The sequence below is a fragment of the Tenrec ecaudatus genome, chromosome 10 (genome assembly GCF_050624435.1).
Source record: "Tenrec ecaudatus isolate mTenEca1 chromosome 10, mTenEca1.hap1, whole genome shotgun sequence".
NCBI classification, from domain to species: Eukaryota; Metazoa; Chordata; class Mammalia; order Afrosoricida; family Tenrecidae; genus Tenrec; species Tenrec ecaudatus.
In genome coordinates this window covers 100,435,316-100,462,785 of record NC_134539.1, presented here as the reverse complement: position 1 = coordinate 100,462,785, position 27,470 = coordinate 100,435,316, and the positions used below count along the sequence as shown (strand labels likewise).

The 27,470-nt window shown below is 43.1% G+C and overlaps 1 protein-coding gene across 1 annotated transcript in view; it reads right to left on the bottom strand.

The window, feature by feature from the left end:
* Positions 1 to 27,470, bottom strand: part of DNAH9 (dynein axonemal heavy chain 9) — a 419,100-nt gene that overhangs the window by 212,434 nt on the left and 179,196 nt on the right. Inside the window, exons 33-38 of the mRNA XM_075561068.1 lie at positions 22,869 to 22,996; positions 21,161 to 21,269; positions 19,849 to 19,996; positions 17,374 to 17,548; positions 9,575 to 9,748; positions 8,430 to 8,637 (exon numbers count right to left, since the gene is read on the bottom strand). Coding sequence (XP_075417183.1) covers positions 8,430 to 8,637; positions 9,575 to 9,748; positions 17,374 to 17,548; positions 19,849 to 19,996; positions 21,161 to 21,269; positions 22,869 to 22,996 — 942 coding nt within the window. The remainder of the gene's footprint in view (positions 1 to 8,429; positions 8,638 to 9,574; positions 9,749 to 17,373; positions 17,549 to 19,848; positions 19,997 to 21,160; positions 21,270 to 22,868; positions 22,997 to 27,470) is intronic.

Below are 27,470 nucleotides of genomic sequence, written 5' to 3'. Positions count from 1 at the left end.
CTGGGGAAGCCAATGAGTTTAATTTTTCAGCAAAACAATTTTTGTTGAAAAGTCCAAGGTAGATAAAGAATTGTGTCCCTCTCACCACATTTCTGAATTCTGCATTGCCAATACACATATCCAGATTGTTAAGCCCAAACCTGGGCACACTCTTGATGGGTACCATTTGGCCGAATTTCGCCTTACTGTCAGTCTGTGACCATATGAAGCAGCTGTTTCAGCAACATCTCTTTCTATCCACACCATTCTCCCTACACCGTTTTCACACCTCTTTTAGGAACCGTGATGGGACTGTGGGTGTGGCACTGGCTGATACTACAAGGAGGTTGGCACTACACAGGTGAAAGATGAAGTGTCCGTTGGAGTGCAGAGTCATGGTCTCAACCCTCTATCAGGCCGCCAGGAATACATTGGATGGCAGTGGGTTTTGTTTTGTTCACATTTGATGAGGGAGAGTTTCCAACATGGTTTTCCATTTGCTACCACTTTTTGACATCTCACTGCTCCTTCCGGGGCCATCAGTCAGCTTCCATCTGGTCACTACGACATCCTTCCAATTTCTCTCTCTTTTCACCCTAATGTCCCTTCACTATCTTCTCAAAGCAGCAAACAGGGGTTATCCTTGAAAACTGTAAATCAGATCATGTCTGCAGCAGCATCTCCCCCTTGGAACAAATGCTGGCCTGGCCCTGCACAAATCTTGCATCTAGATGTTCTCTCTCGAAGCTCCTCCTGGCCTCATGCCCTTTGCACTAGCCATGCTTTTTGTGACATTCTGGGCACTCCCTTCACAGGGTTCTAACATCCTCTCCTCCCAATTCCAGCCTGGCTTTCTCCCTCTCCCTCCATTAGACACTCATTTACTCAACTGCTGCTTTCTCACTAGGACTTTCATTACTGTCTCTCTAAAATGAAACTCCACAGCCCGCCCCATCCTGCTGCCTGTTTCCCCAAACACATCACCACAAACTGGTCTATACATTTCATTTACTAAGGGGCTACCATTTGCTAAGGCAAATGGAAGAAACGATCAAGTCAAGAAAGTTGAATAGAAAAGTTCAAAGGGGCATCTCAAGAAGACAAAGTCAAATATTATCATGAAATGTGAACGGTCCTAGAGTTAGAAAACCAAAAGGGAAGAATGTGCTCAGCAGATCTTAAACTGAAGGAACTTCAGAAAAAGAATTGAAACGTTGAGTTGCAATATTGAAAGATTCTGTGGGAAAATATTGGATGATGCAGACAGCATCAAAAGAAGAGAGAATACAGAATCACTGTATCAAAAAGAACTAGTTGGCATTCAATCATTTAAAAAGGTAGCATGTGAGCAAGAAGCAATGGTACTGAAGGAAGAAGTCCAAGCTGCAATCAAAGCATTAGCCAAAAACCAGGCTCCGGGAATTGAAGGAACACCAATTGAAATGCTTCACCAAGCTGATGAAGCACTGGAAGCACTCACTCGTCTATTCCAATAATTTGGAAGATAGCTTCTTGGCCAACTGACTGAAGAGACATGTTTGTACCCATTGCAAAAAAAAGTGACCTAATGCAATGTGAAAATTAAAGAACAGTATCATTGATATCACATACAATTAAAAATGAGGAGGACTTGAAGCACTTGCTGAGGAAGACCAAGGATTGTAGCCTTTGGTATAGATTACAACTCAATGTAAAGAGAACAAAAATCCGCCTAACTGGACCAATAGGTAGCATCATGATAAATCGAGAAAAGGTTAAAGTTGTCAAGGATTTTGTCTAGCTTGGATACATAATCAAAGCTCATGGAATCAGCAGTGAAGAGATCAAACAGCACATTATTTTAGGCGAATCTGCTGCATAGACCTCTAAAGAATCGCAAGGAGGTTACTTTGAGGCCTAAGGTGACCCAAGCCATGATATTTCCAATTGCCACATATGCATGTGAAAGTTGGGTATTGAATAAAGAAGATGGAATACAAATCAATGCATTTGAAGTATGGTGCTTCTGGAGAATGCTAGAAGTATTATGGATTGCCAAAGAAAAAGACAAAAAAAACCCCAACAACCCATAAACAGCTCTGTTTTGGAACTACGACAGCCAGAATGCTCCTAAGAGACAAGGATGGCACGATTTCACCTCACACTGCGCATGTTATTGGGAGATGAGGACATCATAAGTTCCCGAGAGGAGGGAGCTCAATGAGATGGACTGACACAGTGGCTGCAGCAATGAGCTCCAACACAACAACGATTGTGAGGGTGGCCTGGCTCAGGCAGTGTTTGGTCCTGGTGTCCACAGGATTGCCTATGAGTTGCAACTGACTTGATGGCACTGAACAACAACAGCAACAGTAGGGGCTTTAAAAAGTTAATGGATAAATAGGGTTGAAAGACAATGGAATTTCTCCATGGACTTCTTGAAGCATGTACTTACCTTGTGCATTAGCTTACCCATTCCCCACCAGTAAGAACAGGCATTTTGAACTATGTACATCATAACACCTGTAAAGATTTACTGTCTCATAGTGTCTCTGTGAATTGGCACCTACTGCACGACAGTGAATTTTAGGTCACAACCCCAAGACGTAGACCACGATTTACAGCAACTCACTGGCATAAAGTCAATGCTGCCTCGTCAGGACTCTACGGAACCAGGTAGACATGTCACACCATCTTCCCACGGAGTCTACTCTGACTCCTGCTGACGCGCACCTGTCAGAGTAGAATTGTACTCGCTAAGGCTTTCAAAGGCTGGTTTTTCAAAAGTCGACCTTTCTTTTGAGATTCTTCTAGGTGATTTGTAACTGCAAGGAGCCCTCAGTTAATAGCTGAGCGCTTAACTGTTTGCGCCACTCTGGCACTGCAGTAGAGAGAATGTACTTGCTCTGCTCTCGGTACTCCCCCTCCTGCCTTTGAGTTGGTAATTCATTGCAGTGTCTCAAACTACTTAGAGTCAAGTGGTTTCTGTGGGAAGTACCAGGCTATAACTCGGGATCAGGTTCGACCTGGTGGTAAGCGGAAGCACCCAGGGAGGTAGGATTCAGTGGGTCAATCAGGATGGCTTCCAACCAAGACCTTTCTCAGCTCCTCTTGCTTGGCTGCACCTGTTCACTTCATTAGATGGACAGAGACAATCTTTTTACCCCCATTTTGTGATTAAGGAGAGAAAGGCAGGCACAGGTCAAATGCTTGTGGAATTAGAATGCAGGTCTTTAGAGAATAATTCCAAGGCTTCTTTCTTGCTGTGAGCCCTTCTGAGTTCTTGGAACCCAAGAACTATGACCATTCTGGACTCAGAGACTTCCCCAGCCTCTGAACTTCTGGGCTGCATTTCATTTCTCCACAGAGCATTAACAGGTTCCTGGCTCTGGGCTGAGTGCACATACAGCCACATGTGCGCTGTATCCTTGAAGCCTCAGAACAGCCCTAGCCTGTGGGATCATCATCCTGGAAAAATAAATCCTACTTACCAATGAGAAATCTGCAAGATAGAGAAATTAAGGGACTTTGTCCAAAGTGAACTAAGTGGTCAAGGCAGGGTTTTAAACTTGGAAGCTCTATTATAAACTGCTTCTTAAACACTGCTAAGACCTGAAACCTGTCTTTCAGAAAGTTGTGTTTAGTTAACTCATTGCCTGCCATACTTTTGACACAGATCATTAGCAATTAATCACATCTTTGCACTGACCTTGTTTGTGTATGTGTTTGAACTATTTTCCTTTCATATGGTCTCATTTTTCAAGTGTTTAAGACGTTTCAGCTCCAGTGGAAGATTTTTACATTTATGCTTTTTTTAAAAAATAAAAAAACAAAACCCCATAATTGGCATGATAATAAAAGTAATTTAAACTTATAGAACAATTTAAACATTATGGAAAATTGTAATGATGCAAATAAGAGTTTCCCATAATTCTCTTGCCCGGGAACAAGCTCCATTTTCAATATTTAGTTGCCTCTTTGGTCTACTGCTCTGTTAACTGTTTCTTTCACCATGCCAGAATGATGTAGATCAGTTTGCTGTGTGTCCGCTCACCCAGTAGGTTTCAAACCTCTTCCCATCATACTGGGAGCCCTAGTGGTAGGGGTTACACACTGGGCTGCTCACTGCAACGCCAGGGGTTTAAATCTACCAGCTGGTCCCTGGGATAAAGATGAGGCTTTCCAGTCAGATAAAGGTTTAAAGCTCTGGCATTCTCAAAGGGCAGTTCTTCTCTGTCCTGCACGGTCACTATGAGTTGGAAATGATTCGATGGTAGTGAATCACATAATAATAGACACTTTCTCAAGAATGATTTTAGTTTCTCCATGGTGCTGAGTAGTTTTATTCTATTATAATGTATAGGCTGATTTCTCGATAGTCAGAAGTATGTGTGATTTCTGCTTTCCTAATGGTTTGAAACTCCCACCATTCCAAACAGAACGCCTTGCCTTCTAGATACCAACTTTTCAATTATTTAACTATGATCATTTCTCTTTTTTTCATTATAGAGACATAAACACAACAGGACAGGCAACATTTCATATAGCTCTACATTTATACTTCCATGGCATCAACTACATTCTTTAAGCTGAGTGACCATCTCACTATCTTTTTCCAAATGATCCCACACCCATTAACAGACACCAGTGCACTCTAAGCAAGTATCAACTCTACTTTCCCCTTCCTTCCAGTCCCTAGTAACTGCAAATTACACGTGCTCCCTATGTATTTGCTCATTTAATTTAAGTGGTCTCATGTGGTGTCTGAGTTATTTACTGGGTTCAGCCTAAGGACGTCTGGGGTCACTCACTGTGGCATGTATCAGGACTTCATTGGTCTCTATGGCTGGGCAGTATGCTCTCTTCTTTTGAGAAGATGGAAGAATAGTGTGTGGAAGCGAGCTCTCTGCATGTGTGTCTGTAGTAATGCGAGCGCACTGCTCCACTGAGGTTGAATGGTTGACGACATCTTTAAGGTCCTGTCTAACCTGAAGTGCTTAATGAACAAATTCATTTTACACAAAGTTGAAGGCACCTGAGCGTCTACCTAATTAGTAAAAAAATGTACTCAAATGTTTTCTTTTGGAATGGAGACAAAAGTTGGATGGTAAGAAAATTCAGTTATGAAAATTATGAGCTTTGGTCCTGTGATGTCTTAACTGAGTTCTTGCTCTCTCTTCTTTCAAGTTGTTCCTATGTGTGGATCAGTGCACATTATATTTGCTTTAAAGTTTATGTATATTTTCAAAAATATGTGAGCAGGCTTGGATTACAGGTTGATTTAACTATGACTTATGAAGGTCCAACTTCCATCCAGGTGATATTTACAAATCCAAAACCATATAGACTGTTATCTTAAACATCTAAAGTTCATGCAATGGTTTGTAATAGCCAGCTACTGCTTTGCAGTTCATAGCAAAATAATATTACTATTACTGTTAAAGATGTTTTAACGTTTCTGAGAGTATTTCTTTCATAATTTTTATGCATAGAATGGTACTAAGACAATCATGTGACCGACTGACCTTGCATACAAACCATACCTAATTGTTTCAATGTATATATAGATTTCATTTAATGGGGTTTGGAATCCAGGGGCTGCCTGGATTTGAATGGACATGAAACAGGTGAATTAAAATAGCAGGTGCATTAAAATCAAGGCATCCAGGGATTCCTCAGCCATGTTAAAGAAGAAGAAACTTATTTGTACCAGTAATCTGGAATGGCATGGTCATTCTAATCAAACACAAATTTATATCCCACTTCTCTTTTGTGACCTGTTTGCTTGAAAGCTCAGAACAGAATCTGTTCTTGATTACAGTCACCGTGTTATCCACGAGGAGCGGTACAAACTGACCTCTTGGTTTCTAAGAATTGAGACACTAAATTCTAGGAGGCAAATATTGTGGATACATGGAAAAGCTTCCGTGGCCTACAAAATGGACTGGTTCTTCAGGAAGGCGTTTATAGAGGCTCTAAAAACAACTTTCAATGACCATAATGATGATAACTAGCTCTCCACAAGACCCACGGGGAGATTGTTAAATAGTAGCTCAGGGAAGAGATTTACAGCCACACAACTGGGTCTGCAGGATTGAGAGGCACTGGCAGGACGGACGATGAGCTGAAACGCCAACCTCTGCCAACTTGAGAGACCAGTGCCATTGAGCTGTGGTCCGTGTAGGTGTTGGAAAGTAGTTGGTTGAGGCATGAGTTCTCTAATGACTAAAGGGCCTTTATGTACAAAGGGGGAGAAACTCATTTGGTGTGGATATCAGAGGGGCAGAAACAAATTTGACACTGTATTATGAAAGCAAAGATGCATGATTATACTATCCTCCCTTCTGCCCCCCCCCCCCATGGAAGGCCACAATAGATACATGGAATAAGACGGCTTTTCTCTTCACACCCTGTGTGACCTGGAGGGGTGTCACCTAACTTCGCTAAGCCTCGTTTTCTCATCTTATCAGAAGGGGGAATCTTTCCTTCTGTGATGGACACCATTTCCAACCGCCTGCTCGCTAACATTTTGTAGTTGGGATGGCTTGTTACACATAGTCCTGAACAGGAAGACTCAAGGCAAAAGTCTATAGAGTTTCTAGAGTGCAAGCATTTTCTGACGTGCACACTGCCACTCCCCTTTATCTTGATTTTTTTCCCCCCACTTGGAATGTGTATGTGATGACTGGAGCAGCCACCATCCTTAAGAAGAACTTGAAGCATTAACTGGTGAATATCAAAGACTAAAGCCTTCAGTATGGATTACACCTCAATCTAAAGAAAACAAAACCCCTCACAATGGGATCAAATAGATGAGACTTGCTCTCTTGATCTCTCACCAGCAGAACCATCCTTCTCCTCATTGGAAGAAAGGGAATTATTTGAGATGGTCACACATGTTGCCACATAAAAAGTCAGGATGAACACTCACTGTTGCATGGCATATAGTCCTTAAGGGTTACAGTATCAGAAACTCACAAGGACATTTCTACCCTGTCCTATGGGAGAAAGGAAATGGTGTTAAGAAACCCAGGGACAGGGAACAACAAGTGATCCAAAATCAGTGGCAAGGAAGGTGGCAGAGGTCTGGTAAGGCTTTATCATAGGCAATGTAACCAAGATGTATTACTGAAACCCAAATGAATGCTGAGCATGACAGTGGGACAAGAGGAAAGTAAAAGGAAATAGAGGAAAGAACTAGGAGGCAAAGGGCATTTAAAGAGGTCTAAATACAAGCATGTACATATGTAAATATATCTATATATGATGATGGGGAAATAGATCTATGTGCATATATTTATAGGTTTAGTATTAAGGTAGCAGATGGACATTAGGCCTCTACTCAAGTACTTTCTCAATACAAGAACACTTTGTTCTATTAAACTGGCATTCCATGATGCTCACCTTCATGACACAATAGCTGAAGACAAAGTGGGTGCATAAGCAAATGTGGTGAAGAGAGCTGATGATGCTTGGCTATCAAAAGATATAGCACCTAGGGTCTTACAGGCTTGAAGATAAACAAGCAGCCATGTAGCTCAGAAGCAACAAAGCCCACATGGGAGAAGCACACCAGCCAGTGTGATCACAAAGTATCAATGGGATCAGGTATCAGGTATCAAAGAATAAAAAAAAATCATATCATTGTGAATGAGGGGGAGCACGGAATGGGGACCCAAAGCACATCTGTAGGCAACTGGACATCCCCTTACAGAAGGGTCGTGGGGAGGAGAGGAGACGAACCAGTCAGGGTGCAGTGTAGCAATGATGAAATATACAACTTTCTTCTAGTTCTTTAATACTTCCTACACCCCACCCCACCCGCACTATTAGGATCCCAATTCCACCTTCCAAATCTGGCTAGACCAGAGCATGTACACTGGTACAGATAGGAACTGGAAACACAGGGAATTCAGGACAGATGATCCTTTTAGAACCAGAGGTGAGAATGGTGATAACAGGAGAGTGGAGGGAGGTTGGGGTGGAAAGAGGGAACCAATTACAAGGATCAACATATAACCCCCTCCCTGGGGGATAGACAACAGAAAAGTGGGTGAAGGGACACCTCAGACAGTGTAAGATATGACATAATAACAATAATTTATAAATTATCAAGAATTCAGGGGGGAGTGGGGAGGGAAGGGAATGGAAAAATGAGCTGACATCAAGGGTTCAAGTAGAAAGCAAATGTTTTGAGAATGATGATGGGTGGCAACAAATGTGCTTGACACAGGAATGTATGTATGGATTGTGATAAGTGTTGTACGAGCCCCATTAAAACGATAAAAAAAAAAGAGGGACAGAGCTGCTGCAGACGAAGGAGAGGAGCAGTGAGAAAGGAGAGTGAATGAGCTGGCCCTGGCCCTGCAAGTCCTGCAGGTGACTTGACACTGCGGCAGCTCTGTGTTCGGTGACAAGGCCACCTAGATCGCCCCACCCCACCCCTGCCAACCCCCTGCTAGGCTCCTCACCCTGCAGCATGGCTGAGGTTGTGTAGTAGTTGAAAGGCACATTCTTCACCAGGTATTCCTCGGGCTCCAGGCTGGTCAACTTGGCTCCCACCAGCACAGACTTGCCGGTGCCTGCACCGCCCACCAGCATGACAGGCCGACGCTTCTCCAGAAGGCGCTCCATGAAGTAGCACACGCGGATGGTCTCACTCGTGTGCACCATGCATGCCTGAGACAGAGACACCATGAGCGAAGGGGCTCGTGGGAGCCAGGCAAACCAAGGGCTGGCCAATGGCTGCTGAGTAGACCCTGACTCCTGGGGACCTGAAGGACATCAGAGGGGAACTGTGCTCCATCCAGATTTCAGTGGATGGGTTTTTCTTGGAAGTGGATCACTAGCTTCTCTTTCAAGGTATATCTGGGGGGGAGGGGCTTGAGCCTCCATCCCTCTGTTCATAGCTGAGACTCTTTATCACTTGCACCATACAGGGATTCCAGTAAGAAGAGCTGTTTGGCATTATCCCTGATCCAGTGAGATCACCTTATAAATTCATATTCAGGGTTCTCAGCAGTTGGGGAGAGAGTATGCCTACTTTCCTCTCCCAGCTCTTTTCTGTTTCTCCATGACTCCTTTCCCCATAGTTAGGCATCATCACCCATATTATTCCTCTCCCTGCAGGATGTCTGCTTGGATTGGTATTGACATCTCCTAGCCGTTGGTGACAAAAGCACACATTTGAGGGCCTACTAGTTCCTAACCACTCGCATCGAGTTGATTCCAACTCATGGTGACACCATGGGTGTCAGAGTAGAACTGGGTTCCATACGGAAGTAGGATACCAGGTCCTTTTCAGAAGCCTCTGAGGAGACTTGAACCTCCAAACTTTCAGTTAGTAGCTTAACTATTTGTACTATTTACCCCCTGCCATTGAGTTGATTTCAATTCATAGAGACCCTATGTAGGATTTTCAAGACTGTAAATCTTTAACGAAAGCATACAGCCTCATCTTTCTCCTACAGAGCAGTTGGGGGGTTTGAATGGCTGACCCTGTGGTTAGTAGCCCAGTGCTTATCCACTAGGGCCATTTAGATAAACCATGTGAATTCTGATACAGGCCTACTCCTGGAAGCGCTGCAGCTTTCTGGGCCCATTCAGCCCCACTCACCTGCAAAGGCATCTCTGGATCAAATTCGAAGGGTGGGATCAGCTTGGACCAAGTCTCAAATTTCTTGGTCTCTGGGTCTATGTAGTAGTCAAAGATGGTTCCCTGGGTAGGAAACTTGACTGTCTTGAACTCAGTCAGCCACCACTTGCTGAACTCTGCCCGGTAGTCCACAAGCTGCAAAAATGAAGGCATCATGGAGAGTGGGTCTTGTAGGGTTCAAGCCACCTAGACAATCCACCAAGCCACTGGGCAGAAGGCAGGGAAGAAGCACTGCCCTGCACTCCTGTCCAATGGACCCCACTCCTTTGAAAGTCATTGCTCCTCTGAGGATCTGTCCTATGAGGCCCAACAGTGGGCACTGTCAAAAGAAACCATCCAGCAACAAGATACTAAGGTCTAAGAGCAGACTCCATAACATTCTCAGAATTCAAAGAACAGTCACGCTGTCCCTGGGCCACAGTTGCTGTGCAGTATTGGCAGCACCTTTGCTGGACTCTGTAGCTGAGTTGCCCAACACCAGAACACCTGAGAGTGGTGTCAACAGCTCATCATAGTTGGGCTAAGGGGTTAGAGAAGAGTTAAGGAGATGGGGGAGAAGGGAGCCTCTGACCACAAGATGGGCAAGTGTGGCCCAATAACTCCAAGATATGAACCACTCTCACCCCCTGGAGATGTTCCTGGGATGTGAGCACTTTCCAGAATGGTAGTCAGATGACCATGTTCATAAAGACTGTTGACCTCTAAAAGAACCAGAAGGGGAGCCAGCTACTTAACTCCAGGCCAATCACTTATTTCTGTACCCCAGCCTCCTAATTTGTAAATGGGATTCTAGAAAATATTTCAATTGCACCATAGGCAGGTGAAGGCTGGACAATGAATAAAGAAGGGTGCAGGTCAACTGATGCAATTAAATTGGGATGTTTGCAAAGAATATTGAAAGTTCTCTGAAATGCCAGAACACACACATCTGCCTTGGCATGAATACAGCAGAGTAATTCTTAGAATCTAGGATGGAGAAACTTCATCTCACATACCAAGGACATGTTATTAGGAGAGACCAGTCCCTGGAAAAGGCATCATGATTGGTAGAGTACAGGGCAGCAGGGAAAAAAAAAAAGAGTGGAAGACACTCAAGAAGGGGCGGCAACAAGGGCTCAAATATAACAATGTTGGTGAGAATGAATGGCGCAGGACGGAACAGAACTTTGTTCTGTTGTAAAGAGGGATGGTATGAAAAAGAACCAACTCAATAGCACCTACCAACAACAACAATAACAAAAAAGTTCCCTAGATGCTAAAATTCCAAAATATAGGAGCAGTAGAGAAAACAAAGCTTTGTGAGTTAGTTTATTGTGCCAACCTGACTGATAAACACATGTGAAGGTTAACTGAAGGGCAGAGGGATAAATGGCTCAGTGAGCCTCGCCTTTCTAGTTCTTGGATGTCTTGCTTTGTGATGGTCACACCAGGGTGCAGCTGCCTTAGCAGTTCCTTACGTCAGCTTGCAAGGCTGACTTCCTGCAAGATATCCCCAAGGAGAAGCTATATGGAGCTAACCCGATGCAGCCCTGGGTGCTGGAGCAGCCGTTCCTGCCAGCGGTGAGATGCTTACACATTTACTGACTCAGCTTTCCTCCTGCAGTTGGCATCATTGCCTCTGTTTTGTGAGATGGAAGAGGACTTTGTGGATTGGTGTTGGACATATGGGTTAATGTTGGATTTGTGGGCTTGGGCAGCACTTTTCTTGATACACAATTAACCTTTGTATAAAACCCTCTCTTATACATGTGTTTCATGCATTTGTTTCTCTAAAGTACTCAGACTAATACACTTTCGGAGAGAAGAAAGAAGCAAAGGCATATTATTTACCTGCATACCTGTTAGCTGTGAGTCCCCGAGGAACAAGACAGTGCACCCAATGGACTCAAATTATGTTATTGTGGCCAAGTCAAGACACATTTACATACTCTCACATACACACACATGCACAAAGTCTCATATATACATATGTGCATGCGCACACATATATACACTTTGATACACACAGACACACTCATAGCAAAATACTGCTGGTAATAGCTCTTTGGGGAGCAAACCTGTGCGACATATTCCTTTCTTACAGGGCAGGGCAAAGATGGGCTTCAGGGACTGTGAGGGGCTCACAGACCAGGGAGCAGAGCACATGGCGAAGACTCGGGGCCTAGAGCCAGCTCCTCTTGTGTTCCAAAAAACAAACTCAAAGTCAGTGAGTCGCTGCTGAAGCACAGCATGTTCCCGAGACTGTAACTGTTTATGGGAGTAGAAAGTCCAGTCTTCATCCCTTGGAACTGGTGGTGGTTTTGAACTTCAGACCATGAAGATCACACTCCAAAGGGTAACCACCACACCACCAGGGATCCTCTGCCTCTCATCTTACTGCCTATGAAATAAATGAGACTGAGTTTATTTGTTCAGAAATGAAAATGGGAATTAGGCCCAAGTTCTAAGATAAGGACAGCTTTGTTTGCTGTTCTATTCTGATATGGATTCATAATTAAGAGAACATTATTGCTTCTCAATATTGTTCTTTCCAATAATAAGCCTGGTTTGGGGGATCCCTATTTTTAACTCATATATAAAACACTTGAAGACTTTTAACTGTCTATAAAAACAAGGTTTTAGGTTTAGAAGCAAATTTAAGATCAGGGCCACTGTGAGAAAAAAAGTGAAGTTGTATATTCTTGTCTCAGCCTCAAATCCCCTTTGTATGTCATGACCAATTTCTCAACTAAGCCATTAGCTGCTCCACACTTACATTATCTCAGCCCGATCCCTGTGATTTGGCAATTGACTCCACCTTCTGTTGAAATTGGACACTGTAAGGGCACAGCCAACTCTGTTAAGCCAATCCAGTGGTTCCTTATTAGTTCACCTCTTGGTATTTCCTTGGCAAAGCACACCTATGGAGAAGCCCCAGTCAAAGTCTCCCTCTGTTTTGTATTCTGACAATCCTCAGGTCTCCACCTTACTCTTTACATGGAGACTTTACTAGGATGCTGTAATGGAGAAAAGCCTGAGGTTGTCAAGGATCTCAGCTTCTTTGGATGCACAATCAGTGCTCATGGAGGAAGCGGTCAGGGGATCAAAACACATTGAATTAGGTAAATCTGCTGCATAAGACCTCTTTAGAGTATTGAAGAGCAAAGACATTCCTTTGAGTACGAAGGCACCCCTGACCCAAACCAGGATCATTTCCATTTCCTCATATATCCAAGAAACTTGGACATTAAATAAGGAAGACCGGAGAAGACCGATGCATATTTGAATTGTGGTGGTGGTGAAGAATATTAAAAGTACTGTGGCCTGTCAGAAGAACAAACAGCCCTGTCTTAGAAGTACAGCCGGCTCCACAGAAGTGAGGATGGTGAGTCCTGGTCTCCTGTGCTTTGGCTATGCTGTTAGAAGGGACCAGTCCATAGAAAATTGACATCATGCTTAGCAAAGTGGAAGGGCAGCAAAAAAAGAAGAAAGCCCTCATGGAGATAGATTGATATGGAGGCCACAACAAAGGGCTCAAGCATAACAATTGTGAGGGTGACAGAGGAGCAGGCAGCATTTTGTTCCATTTAGCCTACGAGTTGCTATGGTTGCTATGAGTTGCTATGGTTGCTATGAGTTGCTATGGTTGCTATGGTTGCTATGAGTTGCTATGGTTGCTATGAGTTGCTATGGTTGCTATGAGTTGCTATGGTTGCTATGAGTTGCTATGGTTGCTATGAGTTGGAACCAACCAGAGGACACCCAACAACAGCACCTGGTTGCTACAGTGGTGTTTGCAATACAATCTCACCTTCGATCTGCACAGAACTCTACATTATGCTGACTAAAATGATTCCTTTTTTATACACAAAAAGGCAAAACCCCCACAAAAGTTCTACCACCAGAAGCATGTGGCAGGACTGGGAATTGAACTTAGGCCCACCTTTGCAATTTAGTGCTTTCCCACTAAACACTTTGAGCAGATGCCACCCCTCTGATGGCTACGCAGTAGCGAGCACACATTCGTTTTAGCCCTTCTGAAGCGTTAAAGAACTAAAATGTTCCGTGGCTAGGCCCAAAGTTGGAGTTCTAAGTCCACCAGAGCTGTCTTCCAAAAATGGCCTGGCAATTTCAGAAGCAGTTCTGGGAAACCACCCACTGAAAACCATATGGGGCAAAGTTGTACTCTAACACACACAGGGTCACCGTGAGTCAGAATTGACTCAGAATCACAGGCAGGACTGAACTCCAGATTCCATTTTCTATTTCTGCTTTGCTTTCATATGACCTTTTAAATGCAAGCACCATCGGTGTTCCTGATGAAAGTATTTTGGCGAAATCCCTACTTTTCCATTTACAGTCCTATTTCTGTGTTTATCTTTAATGCAGGCTGTGGAGGGGTCTTGGGCATCCCCTGCTGCTAAAAGCTTTCTCCCGCTTCCTCTTCCCGTGAGCCAGCACTGCTGCCCACGGCTCCAACTGCTCCCCAGCTTGGGACACCTGGGGGAATGCTTTCTCTTGGGCTTTTAATACAAGTTGAGTGGATTTAAATTTTTCTATACAGAGATAGGAAAATTGACCAGGCACCTTCATCCTGTTACTCCCATGGCTGCTCAGCACAAACACGAGACATAAAGTCAGCAGTTGCTGTCTGACATTTCAGCAGCTAAAAGGTCAGAGATTGTGTTTAGTAGAAAGCAAGAAGCTATGTTTTGGGGGTCCCTGTCCAGTTCAGCTAGGTCTCTGCCAGCTTTCGGCAATCTTTGTTTCCTTTGCCTCAGATTTAGAGCTGTCAGAGAAGCAGTCCTCGCGGAAGCACCGGGGACTGATGAACAGGCACCTGGGATTCCCAAAGGCGCCCTCCTGTTGTGGCAGACCCCTAATTCCTCTCTTCAATCCCTCCTCTGTTCCCCAAGGATCTGGCTCTGGGAAAGGAGAAATGTAAAAGTCCCTAGACACTATGAGAACTGTCTTCTGAATTTTGGGCACCAAAAAAAAAAAAAAAAAGTCAGGAAGTGATGAGAGACAGGATGGATGTTACAACCAAGAATCTGTGAAAATGAAAATGATATTGTTTGTTCTTTTTGTCTTGGCTCGCCTCCAACTTAGATTTCTAAAACAGGGCTTTGCCCTGGGTGGCTGCAACTTTCACCCCTCTCCTCGAAAAAAGTTTCACAATTATCCCAGCTCAAAAAGAATAAATCATAACTCTACAACAACTGCATCTTGGTTTGACTCTTGCTTTGGAACAGGCACCAGGCTACTGGTGTTTTAGCTCTATTGATGGACCCTTGACTCCCAGTGACTCCATGCGCGATAGAACAAAACAATTTGGCTGCCAATCAGACCATTGTAACCCATAGGGTTTTCATTGACTGCTTCTTGGAAGGAAATCTTCAACCCTTCTGTCTTAGTCCAAAGTCACAACAAACCCTGTTCTGTATCACAGCAAAATATAAATCTTCCCTGATGGATGAGTGGGTGGCTGCACATGAGGTGCACTGTCCAGGAATCATAACCAGATCTCTTGCATGGAAGACACAATTTGACCGCTGAGCCATTCATGCCTCATAAATATTAACCTTCGAGGTGGAGCCCTGGAGGTACATTTGGATAGACATTGAACTGCTACCTAAAAGGACTGCAGTTCACTGGCATTGAGTTGCTTCCATGACACCATCTTATTAGGGTACCTTACGATAATTTTCATATCATGAAAAAGCATTTTGAGGTAGATAGTGTCTAATAATAAAAATTAACAAAATTCAAGTAGACATCTTACCAAACAGAAGTTTTGTAGCAATGCTACCTTACATGAAACAAAAGCTTTAAAATGGATCACGCATTTTAAGGACAGTCAAGACTATATCAAAGATAAGTCAAGAGAAGGTTGTCAACCTCAATGAATAAAGAAGCATTGAATTCCAGAAGCTGGTTGAAGAACAAGGCAGAATTTCCATTGATGCAATAGCTATTGAAGTGGATACAATAGCTACTGAAGTTGATACAATAGCTATAGAAGTTGATACAATAGCTTCAGAAGTTGATACAATAGCTATAGAAGTTGATACAATAGCTACTGAAGTTGAGATCACACATGATTTGGAGTTTTCAGGTTTAAACAAACATCTTGGACCCCAGAAAGCTTTCAGCAGGATGAGTCCCAACAGTGTTGTGGGGAGGTCATCCCACTCAAAGACCTGCTCCTCCCATCCAAGCTAAGGAATATAACTTTATGAGGTGGATCCTAAATGGGGATATGTGTTGGGCTTATAAATATGATCTATGAGCTAGAGAGCAGGGTCTAATAGAAACAGTGATTTCTTGAAGAGATGTGGAGCAGTGAAATTCAAGGCAGAGACGTCAGCTCAGGTTACAGCAACAATGTTTCTGGGATTCCAAAGGACACCTGAAGATCAGGGAAACTTACTGCAAAGCGTTTTAAAGAACATTAAAAACTGTACTGGTGGGAGAAAGTCCAGGAAAGTGTACCGATGTTTTTATTCATCACAACAATGTACCCGCTCCTTTTTCCAGGGTAGAGAGGCTAGCCTTCTAGAACTGTCATAAGAAACTTTACCCCATGCATTCTGCAGCCCTGAGGTTGTTCCATCAGACTTCTTTTTGTTTCTCAAATTAAAGGAACATGTCATAGGAACAGGATTTGGTAATGTATTGGGTTCCTTGTGGGGTTGCTAACCTAAAGGTCAAAAGTTCAAACTCAGCAGCTTTTCTGGGGGAGAAAGGTGAAGCTTTGTGCTCCAATGAAGATTTGCTGCCTCAGAAACCCACCAGGGGCACGTCTACTCTTCCTGTATAGTCACCATGGCGTCAATGGCAGCGCATTTGACTTTTATTTATTTATTTATTTATTTTGAGTTGAGGATGCCAAAGTGTGTTCTGACTTGGTGTAAATCAAAGAGGACAGAATTTTTGTGGAGAAACATTAGGGAAATGAAAACACTGCCTTTGGACATGTACAGACTTACATCGAGGTTATATTGAGCATCAATAGCGTTATATTTTGAAATTTTCATTTAATAAAGATGTGTGTGATATTCAGCAATACCTATTGATATTTTGATGTCTATATCATACCTTTCAATGTGTAAACAGCATAAAACACCTCAGGATACACTAAAGCATCTTTAACATAATAATCCAATAGTAATAATCACATTTAGATGTACATCACAAAGTAGTTCTCATTTATTATAAACCATTGGGTGTATCTCAGATTTTCATGGGGGCTGATTAATAATTACTGCATGTATTTCAACTGGATATTAATTACCTGGGGGCTGATAGTAGCTGTGTCAGACAATTAGAATACTACAGTTTGCTGAATCTTCACCATCTTTATCTCCTTTGTACACGTTGGAAGAGTAAGGTAGAAAGAAATTAAGTAACTTGCTCAGGGTGCCCAGGCTGACATGTGGCAGAATTCTAAGTCAGACTTAGGTACTACTGGGTCCAGAATCCAAGTTCTTAACAAATAAATGGCACTGTTTGGTAGCTAGCATGTCTCAGTTTTTAAAGACTGCTGATGGCCTTGCCAGTTTTTGATTACACTGTTTACATATCACAGTCTTATCTCGTATCCAGGAAGGCTTCTCTGTGAGACCGATGTCTAACAAAGGAATGGCTAGATGGCTAAGTACTCTGAGTCTTTCAAGGTGCTTCTGACCCTTCAGGGTCACATCTTCCAAATTGGGTTGGAAAAACACCAGTGTTGTGTGTGAAGTCTAGAACGTGATAGGAACACCAGTACATCCTCTTACCTGATCATGGACCAGTGCGCCACCAAAAGCCCAGATAGCAGCAAACACAAAATACAGTTCATAAACTTCTTTGGGGGAGTCCGTTGGAATGTCCTTCTTGGTCAGGAGACACTCGAGAAGGTAACACAGCATCTGCACCGTGCTCTGCTCTGGGATTGGGATGATCTTCTTAAATCTGCAGAGAGACCCAACAGTGTTGTCAAGCCCAGGGACATTCTATCCTGGTGCTCCTGTTGGCTAGCCACTTAGCCCATCTGGTTTTGGTGGACTTGTGATTCATCAGATTCTCGGGGATTGAGAGGACCATGGTGGCTATTCTCATCAGCTATCCTTGGGTCAAGTCCTTTGGTTAAAAAAAGAGAAGAAAGAGAACTATCCAGAAAAGCCTTTTTTATGGCTCTAACTACATCTCTCAAAAGGATTTTTGGAAGTACTAATCTCTGGGTCCTGTAAATGCCACCTTGATTGGGTATAGGGGTTTTGAAAGATATTAAAAGCAGCATGAAGCCATATTTGAGAAGGGTGGGCCCTTATAAGAGTAAAGAGTAAACACAGAGAAAGAAGCACAGGGCGACTGGCCAGGGGAAGATGGAGGCAGACAGTGGAGTGATTTATGAACCAAGGAATGCCAAGGAGCACCAGAAGCTGGGAGAGACACATGGAACAGAATTTCTCTCAGAGCCCTCAGAAGTGATAAATAGAGCTCACACCCTGGTTTCAGGCCTGCAGCTTCCAGAACTGTGAGACAATGCATTCGGTGGTATTCTGTTAGGGCAACTCACAGGGCTTCCTCTCATCTTTCCTCCGATACCCTTCCTTTTGCTTTCTGAAGACTGATGCTCGCTCCTTCAGTCCCTGGGTAACATAGGCAGTGGCAACAATGCAAGTCCACACCTCACACGTCTCACTTGCCTCAGTTTCCTTAATCATCAAAGAGCATCTTAAAGAGTCACAATTGGTGCTGTTTTGGATTGAATGGTGACTCTTCCAAGTATGGGTTGCAAATACTGGCCTCCAGAACGGTGGTTGGGAATGGGTGACTTTGCTACACTAACGAGGCAGGCTGAGTGTAGGGTGTATATTCACCCAATTTATCTTGAGATGTACGCTGTCCAGGGAAAATTCCCTCATGAGGACTCTTGAGCTTGACAGAATTGCTTCTTTAGCTTGATGCTCTCTGCTTATGCATATATTGTGCTGGAAGAAGTACACTTTTGCTTAAGAGTAATGAATCTTTGAGTTATATGGCAGGTGCTCAAGGCTTGTTGCTTGTGTCTTTGGAAAATCTGTAGGAGGCAGTGTGATTCCCCCAGTGTCCAGAGGGGCAAGACAAGTCAAGTGATGAGTTCTACCTGATCCCACATTGTCCGAGTCATGGAACTCCACAGCTAAAAATGGGAAGCAGCTTCACTTGGCACTCAGCGGTGTTGCCTTCACAACTTAGTCTTGCCTGCGGCTTATTTGTAGGAAGGTGTTACAGATTCAATCTTTTTCCTTATCTGCTCCCCCCCCATATGTTGAAGCACTAATTCCTTTACTTGTGGATGTGATCCTGTTTACAAATAAGGTTTTTTTAAGCTAATGAATTAATACAGAACATGGTGGGTCCTGAACCGCATCTCTTTTGAGTGGTGTTTTAGAAAGAGAACAGACACAGAGAGCCAAATACACAGGAGAGATACCACAAAAATACACAGGAGAGATACCATGTGACTCTGGGGGCAGATGTTATTTATAAGCCCAGGAACATCAAGGATGACCAGCAATGACTAGAAGCTGAGTGCGACAAAAGAGGACCTTCCCTTAGAACGGACACCCTCGTTTGGACTTTAGCTTCCAAAGCTACCAGACAATAAGTCTTAGATCCTTCCACTCATCCTTTCACTCATTCATTTTGTGATGCTTTACAGTCCTGGGGGCAGTGGGGATTGCTAGTTGTGCTGCTAACCACTAGGTCAGCAGTTTGAAACTACCAGCTGATCCACGGGAGAAAGATGAGGTTTTTGACTCCTGTAAATATTTACAGTCTTTAATACAGTCTTTAAGAGGGTAGTTCCACTCTGTCTTATGAAATTGCTCAGAGTCAGGATGGAATCAATGGTAGTGAACTTTTGCTTTGAGATATGGTGGCCCTGGGGGACCAAAGCAGAGGACAGGCTGCTGGCCGTGTAGTCTGAAGGGTTTGAATATTAGGGCTGTGCTCTGATGTGATACCCACATGACACTCACTATGGGCACTCCAAATCTTCCTCCTCTTCATGCACCACCTTGCTTTCCTGCACTGAAAACAGACATCTCATACAGGGTCCCCATCCATATACGTCCCTCTCTGTCATCTGCTGTGCCTGCAGGGGAGTACTCTGGGGACATGTGATTTGGGGCTAGGGGAGAGTGTCAGTAGGACCTCAGGTGTGAGCCACAGGTTCTTTGCTGCTCTTTTGGCTTGCTACCTTCCTCGTTTCATTGATTACCTACCTGGTTCGGAGCGCATCTAAGCAGGTTGGAAGGTACTTGTCAAACAGAATGGTTAGGTTTGCTCTTTCTGTCTGGACTTCCCGCTTGTCAATCCAGCTGCTCACTGGAGGGTTCCATCCCAGGTCTGCTGGGTTGATGTACAGGATGCCTGGGAGCACAGAGAACATCAGCCAGTGAGGCTTTCAGAGATGTAAGCATGGTCTTCATGTAGGAAAACTACAGAAGGCTGGATTTTCTGAAGAACAAGCTCTGACCTGAGTCTGAGAAGCCAAAGAGGTTTGCTCTTGAGGACCAAGTTCAAACAAGAGCTGCATGGAGAACTGTGTTGAACAGGATCCTAAGGACTCACTGAAGCTCAAGATGAAGAAGAGTGATTGATGAGCAGCAGTACTTGTTGCTGAGTGTGTAGGAGGTTGAATGGTGGATCCTAAAAGAATTTGTGTTCCATTCCTAACCCCTGGAATCTATGAGTGTGACCTTATTTGGGGAAAGTCTTTGTAGATGTAATTGAATGGAGGCTCACAGGATGAGGTCATTCTAGATTATCTAGAATTGTCTTCCAAGTACCTTCTAGAAACAGAAGAGGAGCAGCATACTTAGAGGGAAGGCAATGCAAGGTGGAGGCAGAGAGATGCAACCACAAGCCACGGGACAGCTTCAGTTTAAGAGCCACCAGAAGCTAGAAGTGGCAAGGAAGCTTTCTTCCATAGAAACTTCAGAGGGAACCCAATCCAGCAGGTACCTTGATTTTGGACTTCTAGTCTCCACAGCTATGTGAGACTAAATTTCTGTGGTTTTAAGCCACAGGATTGCACTAATTTGGAAGCCATAGGTTACTAATACAATTAGTTACCAAGAGACAATTCGCCTGGCTTGAGTTTACAAACCTCAGCCCAGGTTCTTAAAAGGGGACCTGAAGAAACCAAACAAGTTCTCGTTATCCTTAAGCGCCTGCTAATAAATGTGGTCAGTGGTGAGAAAGCAAAGTGAAGCTCTGGGGTTGAAGTTTTTCAACAGGAGAAATGGCCAGGCTGGGTCATCGGCATTGGTAGGGAGGTTAGAACTGGCCTAAAAGCAGGCACTTGTGTGTAGCCGACAGCTGTCCAGCTCAGAGACCATTTGCCATCCCAGTAGTACAGCAATTTTGAATTAGAAAAGTCGTGTGACCCTAGTCACGCAGTCTTTTCCCATCCAAGAGCATGTGGATAAGAGATGAGTAATAGGTCAGTGTTTTAGACGATCCGTTTCTGGTTCCTGCTTGGAGCTTGGTGTTACTTTTCATTTGGGGCCCAAGCCTGGTGTAGAGACAGACCTGCTCGGGAGACGGTTGCTGGGGTGGCTGTGCGCAGGTGGCTGATCTCGAAGAGCAGCCTCATCGTGGGATTAAGGGGAATCCTCTCGTTGCTTGCCAGGGTCAGCACCTGGAACACAGAGTGGGGCACACCCTTTAGGACAGAGTTGGGGTGCGTGGCTACCTGGTGGTCTATTTTCTTCTTGGTGCTTGTCATTACTTTGTCATTTTTTCCCCTTGACAACAAGCCTCTGTTTCTCTCCCTTGCTTCTTTGTCTGCTCCCACCCTTGTATGCCGGTCAGGAAAAAAGAAACGACTTAATACGTTTAAACTAATGTCAATTATTTTAACGTTGCTGGGAAAGTTCCTGGGTGGGCATGTATTTAATGCACGTGGCTAGTGACCACAGGCCTGGAGCTTTCAGACCACCCAAAGGCACCTCCGAAGGAAGACCTGGCAATCTACTTCTGGACAGTGAGCCTGGGATGATCCCGGGGAGCAGCATCAGCAACCCCGTGGCACATACAGGGGCAGATGCGTCAGAGTTAACTCAGTGGCAGCTCCTGGTTGTGGCTGGTTGTCTTTTTCACTGACAGAGACCCATGCAAAACAGAACCGAGTCCTGCCTGCTGCTGCATCATCCCACGATCTGCTGCAGGGCAGAATTTTGTGATTCATGGGGTTCCGATGGCTCATTTCGGAAGCAGCTGGCCAGACAGTTTTTAGACTAGGGTCAATTAAGATGAAATAGAAAAGCATTTAGGTTTTATATGGCTACTGCTACTTTTCAAGTCGTTTCCTTGGAAGAGCCCACATATATCCTGAGTCTATAAATGTGGAAATAATGTTTAAAACCTCTACTATGGAAGAATACTCTGAGCACCCTGAGGAGTAGCATGGAAACACAAAGCTCAACATTGATTTCACTGGCTTTCAGTGAGTTTTCCTGGTTTATAAAAAGTCAAATACACTCTAAATGGATAAAGACTTACCACCATTGAGGCTATCCAACAAGGCTCAGGTGTTTCTGATCTCCAGATAATTTGTTTTATTGTTTAAAAAGCAAACTAAACCCCACTATGATTTGATTTGATTTTTTAAAAGATCTCTTTGAGAGGATTAAATGAACCCGTGTGAAAAAGTTGTTGAAGCACTGAACTCCAACCATGCTAAACACACCACCATAATTAGTTACAAACTTATTGATAACTGAGCAAAAGCTTTTCGATTTTTTGTCTTCTTTTCATTGATTTACTACTTCATTCTCATAAAAGTTATTGGCCTAGGCTCAGAAATACTGTTGTTAGGTGCCAGGGAGTCACTTCCAAACTCGGAGGGACCCTCTGCACAACAGAATTAAATACTGTCTGGTCTTCCTCCACCCTCACAATTTCAGCCATGTGAGGATGACAGCAGGTGATTTAAAGCATCCTCGTAACCTGGTGACAATGACAGATCAGACCAGGGCACATTAGAAGGTTCACAAAGAACATCAGCACAGAAGGTTAGCATTGTATACACGTGACACATGTAAGGTGGGCTTACCAAAAATATTTTTGTGGTTAACACTAACTATAACGATGTTTTTATGAACATCTGCCAAAATGCAGGGCAAAAGCGTACAGTGTCATTTTGATGTCACTCCCTCCGCTCAGGTCACCCAGTGTGCAACTCCCTCATGATGGCCTTGACTTAGGGATGGTGTGGGGATCCCTTCCCCCTTGATACCTTGTTATCGTCCATGACAGTGTTCAGAGATTCAATCCACATGGGATCTATGTCGCCGTCCAGCAAAATCCACTTGGGCCCATCGTGGGTGATATTGGCAAGCTCCCTCATGATGGAAGAGAACAATCCTAGAAGGAACAATACATCATGGATTTCCCACCTCCCCATCAACCCACTCTCTCCCAACATCTTCCAGTGCTCAGAAGGGAGCCCTGGTAGACCTATGGGTAGATAAGCTGGTTCAAAGCCCCAGCTGCTCCTTGGGAGAAAGACGAGCCTGTCAGCTCATGTAAAGCTTCACAGTCTCAGAAGACCCATCTAAGGATGCTAGGAGCAAGCAGTAGAAATGGACTTAATGGCAATGAGTTTTGGGTTGGACAAAACTCAGGAGCCCTGGTGCATAGTGGGTTACACATTGCGTAGCTGCCAGGTCAGTCGTTCAAACTCATTGGCTGTGCCTTGGGAGAAAAATGAAGCTCTCTGCTCTCAGAAAGATTTGCAGCCTCTGAAACTCTAGGTAGAAGTTCTACTGGGCCCTACAGGGTGTCTATGAGTTGGCATTGACTTAACGACAATGGGAACAATACTTAAAAGACAATAAAGAAACCAGTTTAGCTTCCAGGCAACTCCAGTTATTGGTGCTGGATAGAACTGTGCTTTATAGAGTTTATAGTGATTGATTTTTCAATAGTAGATCTCTAGGCCTTTCATCCAAGGTGCCTTTGGTGGCTTTGAACCATGAATTTTTCTGGTATTAGCCAAGTGCTCAATGTAATAGTGCTTTCGGAGCCATTTCCTCTGAGCTCAAGTAATACCACCACCACCTAATAATATTGGCTTTCTAATGGACACGAGGTCCCAGAAGATAATTGGCCTGATAGGAAATTTATTTGGTTAGAATTGAGTTTTACCATATTTAGTTTTCCAAGCCAATGACATGGTTATATCTTTTCATTTGTTCTGATACTTTTATGATATGAAAAACATTTTTACAGTTTCCCCCCAGGTGTCTCTTTTACTAAAGGTAATCTCAATCCTTCTACAGCCCCTTGGGTGGTGCAAACAATTACCATGTTTGGTACTTGGTCATTGTGGTAAGTGAAAGTTGGAAGGTTTGAGTCCACCCAGGCACACCTAATGAAGAAAGTCCTGGAGATCTACTGAAAAATCAGTCATTGAAAACCCAACGGAGCACAGTTCTACATTGACAGACATGGGGTTGCCATGAATTGCAAAGTTGTAATCAACTCAACTTTGAAATCCAAAAGTTTTCCAAATAACTGTGAATAGGATTTTCCCCACTGCATTTCCATTTTTAGCTGGCTATTGCTAGTTTAGTTAAAAGCTGCTGCTACTAATCTCAAGGCCAGCAGTTTGAAATGCTCAGAGGCTTCTCCAGCAAAAGAGGAGGCTGCTCACCTCATGAACATTTACAGCCTTGGAAACTTACCAGGAGGTTCTACTCTGTTTTATAGGGTTACTATGAGTTGGGATAGACTGGGCAGCAGTGAGTATATTTCATGACCTTAAATTAGTTTCTTATTAATTTCAGTGATTTTAAAAATAATTTACCTTGGACTTTCTATGCATAATGTCATTTAGTCAATAGAACTATATATATATATATATATTTTTCTATGCCTCCTACCACCTCATATATTCCATTTTCTGGTCTCACTTCATTTCCTTGAACCACTTCCATTCACCCTCGCAGCACTGAATAATGTTGATTGTAGGCCTACCTGACACCCTAATTTTAATGGAAATGGTTTTTGTGTCTGAGTCGGTATTAACTCTATAACAGTGAGTTTATCTTTCTTATGGGGCCCTGGTGGCACAAGTGGGTTACACTTTGGGTTGCTAACCACAAGGTCAGCAGTTTGAAACCATCAGCCACTCTGCAAGACAAAGATGAGGCCTTCTACTCGTGTAAAGAGTTACAGTCTCAGACACCCACAGGGGCAGTTCTACCCCATTCTACAGTCACTGAGTTGGCATATACTTGATGGCAGTTGAGTTTCGAGTTTGTATGATCTTTCATATATATATATATTTGGGGGTGGGGTAGGATGGGGTGTGTGTTGTTCCTTTACAACAATCTCAATTTTTTCTTTATTTTCCTAATTTCCTTCAGGTTTAGTTTATTATTGTTTGAATAATTTCTTACTGTAATTATCAACACCCTTTATTCTGGTCCTTCCTTAATAAAGAGTCTAAAACTTTGCTGTAGTTTTTAGAGATGCTCCTCTCCCTTCCTCCCCTTTTAAGTGAATTTCTTGTCTTTTCATTACTTTCGAGATGGGCTTCAATGTAATTTTCTCTTTGTCTGAGGGTTGAGCGAGCATTTAGTGATTAAGTGTATGAAACAAATTTGTACCTTTTCCCATTTGTTTCTAACTATTGCATTATTATCAGAGAATGTAGTCTGTGAATTAATTCATTGCACTTCCTCTGTAGTCAACTAAATGTTGAATTTTGGAAATGTTCCTTGAACCAATCAGGAAAGGAGTATTTTCTATTCACAGGATGCAATGTTTTACAAGTAGGGTTATATTGAATTTGGTGATATATGTTCCAATCGTCTAGTTTTGCATGGTGTATTAAAATATCCCACTAAATTTATATTTTACAAGGTTATCCTAACATTAAAAAATAATCTATGGTCTAGTTACTTGCATGAGTGTCCTCTTTTTAGATTTATTCTATTCTTTATCATTTCCCCCAAATTGAATGTGTAAATTTTGTTAAATTCTATTAAAACTCAATCAGAGTTTAAAAGTCTGGATTATACTATATTGGCTTAAATCTAACGTGGGGAAAATGACACTCCATTGGCTTACACTCTAAGGAGCCGGAGAATAACCAAGAAAACCACAAAGACTTGTGAGGAATGACTTACTTTATCAGGTATTAATATGTGCTTCAAAGTTATTTTACCCAAATGACAATAACATTGGCATAGTTGTTGCTAGGTTGCTGCCCATGGCAGTCACTGGACCAAAGCAGTGTGCACAGCAGAAGGAAGCCCTGCCCGGTCCTGCATCATCCTCACAGCACTGTCATGTTGTTGGAACCCACTCTTGCACCCACTGTGTCCACCCATCTCCTGGAGGGTCTGCCTCTTTCCCACTGACTTCCTACGTGATCACATGTGTTGGAGCAGACTCTATGGCAGTGGGTTTGAGTCACGCCCCTCCTGTCACGAGGATCCGGTTAGATAAATAGATGAAGGGAGCAGGATAGAAAGCGCAGGATCAGATCTGAGTATATATATGAAGAAAATTCAAAACAAACTTCTTGCTGTCGAGATGATTCTGCCTAATAATGACTCTATAAAGCAGCATAGAATTGCTCCATAGGGTTTCTGAAACAAAATCTTTATGGGAGCAGGCATCTTTAACTTTCTTCTGTGAGGCAACTGGTGAGTTCAAACCGATGACCTTACAGTTGGTGTACTAACACTTAACCAACTATGCCACCCGGGCTCCTTCACTGCCCTCAAGTCAATGCTCACTCATATCAAGGCCTTGTGGGTTGCTTAGACTGTCACTGTTTACAGGAATAGAAAGCTCAGTCTTTCTCCCATAGAGCTGCTGGTGGTTTCCAATGGCCAACCTTTCGGATCGCAACAGGCTCTTCAGTATGTATAGGGTTTAATAAATTACAAGCTCATGTTTACGTTCTGAGTAAAAGCATGGTTTACTTATTAAATGGTGCTGGACAATCAATTATCCATCTGGAAGAAAATAAAAGTTGATTCTCTACACTATTTCATACTGACCCCAAAATAATTTCCAGATGGATAAAAATGTTACTGTGGAAATAATCTTTAGAATCAGTTATGACACTATATAATTGAAAGTTAGTTATATACTAAATAAGAGTCCCAGATGTTAAAAGAGTGTTGTTGTGTACTATTGAGTCAATTCCAACTCACAGAAATTCTATATGACAATGTAGAATCAGCTCAGTCACCCTATATGACAGAGTAGAGTAGCACCCACAGGGTTTCCTAGGCTGTAGTCTTTATGGGAATAGACTTTTAATCTTTTCTCCCATGAAATAGTGGCTGGCCATTGTGCTGTGAGGGCTTCTGTTAAAAAATACAGCAGAACTAAAATTTAAAGGAAAGTATACCATAAAAAATCAACAGGTAAATGGTAGGGAAAAATAACAATGCATATGGCAAATAAAGGATCAACATCTCTTTTATATAAAGAACTCCACTAACTAATCAGAAAAAGTCCAGGGGAGATGAAATCACGAAGAGCAATAAAAAGATAAGATGCTGAGTCTTGCTAATAGATGTCTGTCTTCATGACCTTATGCTTTCTTGATGTCTGAGGTACTTGATGTCATTCCATAACTCATCTGGTCTTGTTTGGTGAGTGTGCCACGTGTCAAAGCAATTCATGATGCGACTTCTGATTTCAGACGGATATATCCAAGTAGTTACATGTGATTAAGTCAGTGTGGTTTGGTAGAACAGATTACTGTCCATAATAAAATGTGATGCGATGGGAAGCATGTGATGTGACGTAATGACTATATGCCTAAGATAATGTAATATAATCACCTTCCATAGCACACTGTGATGCAATC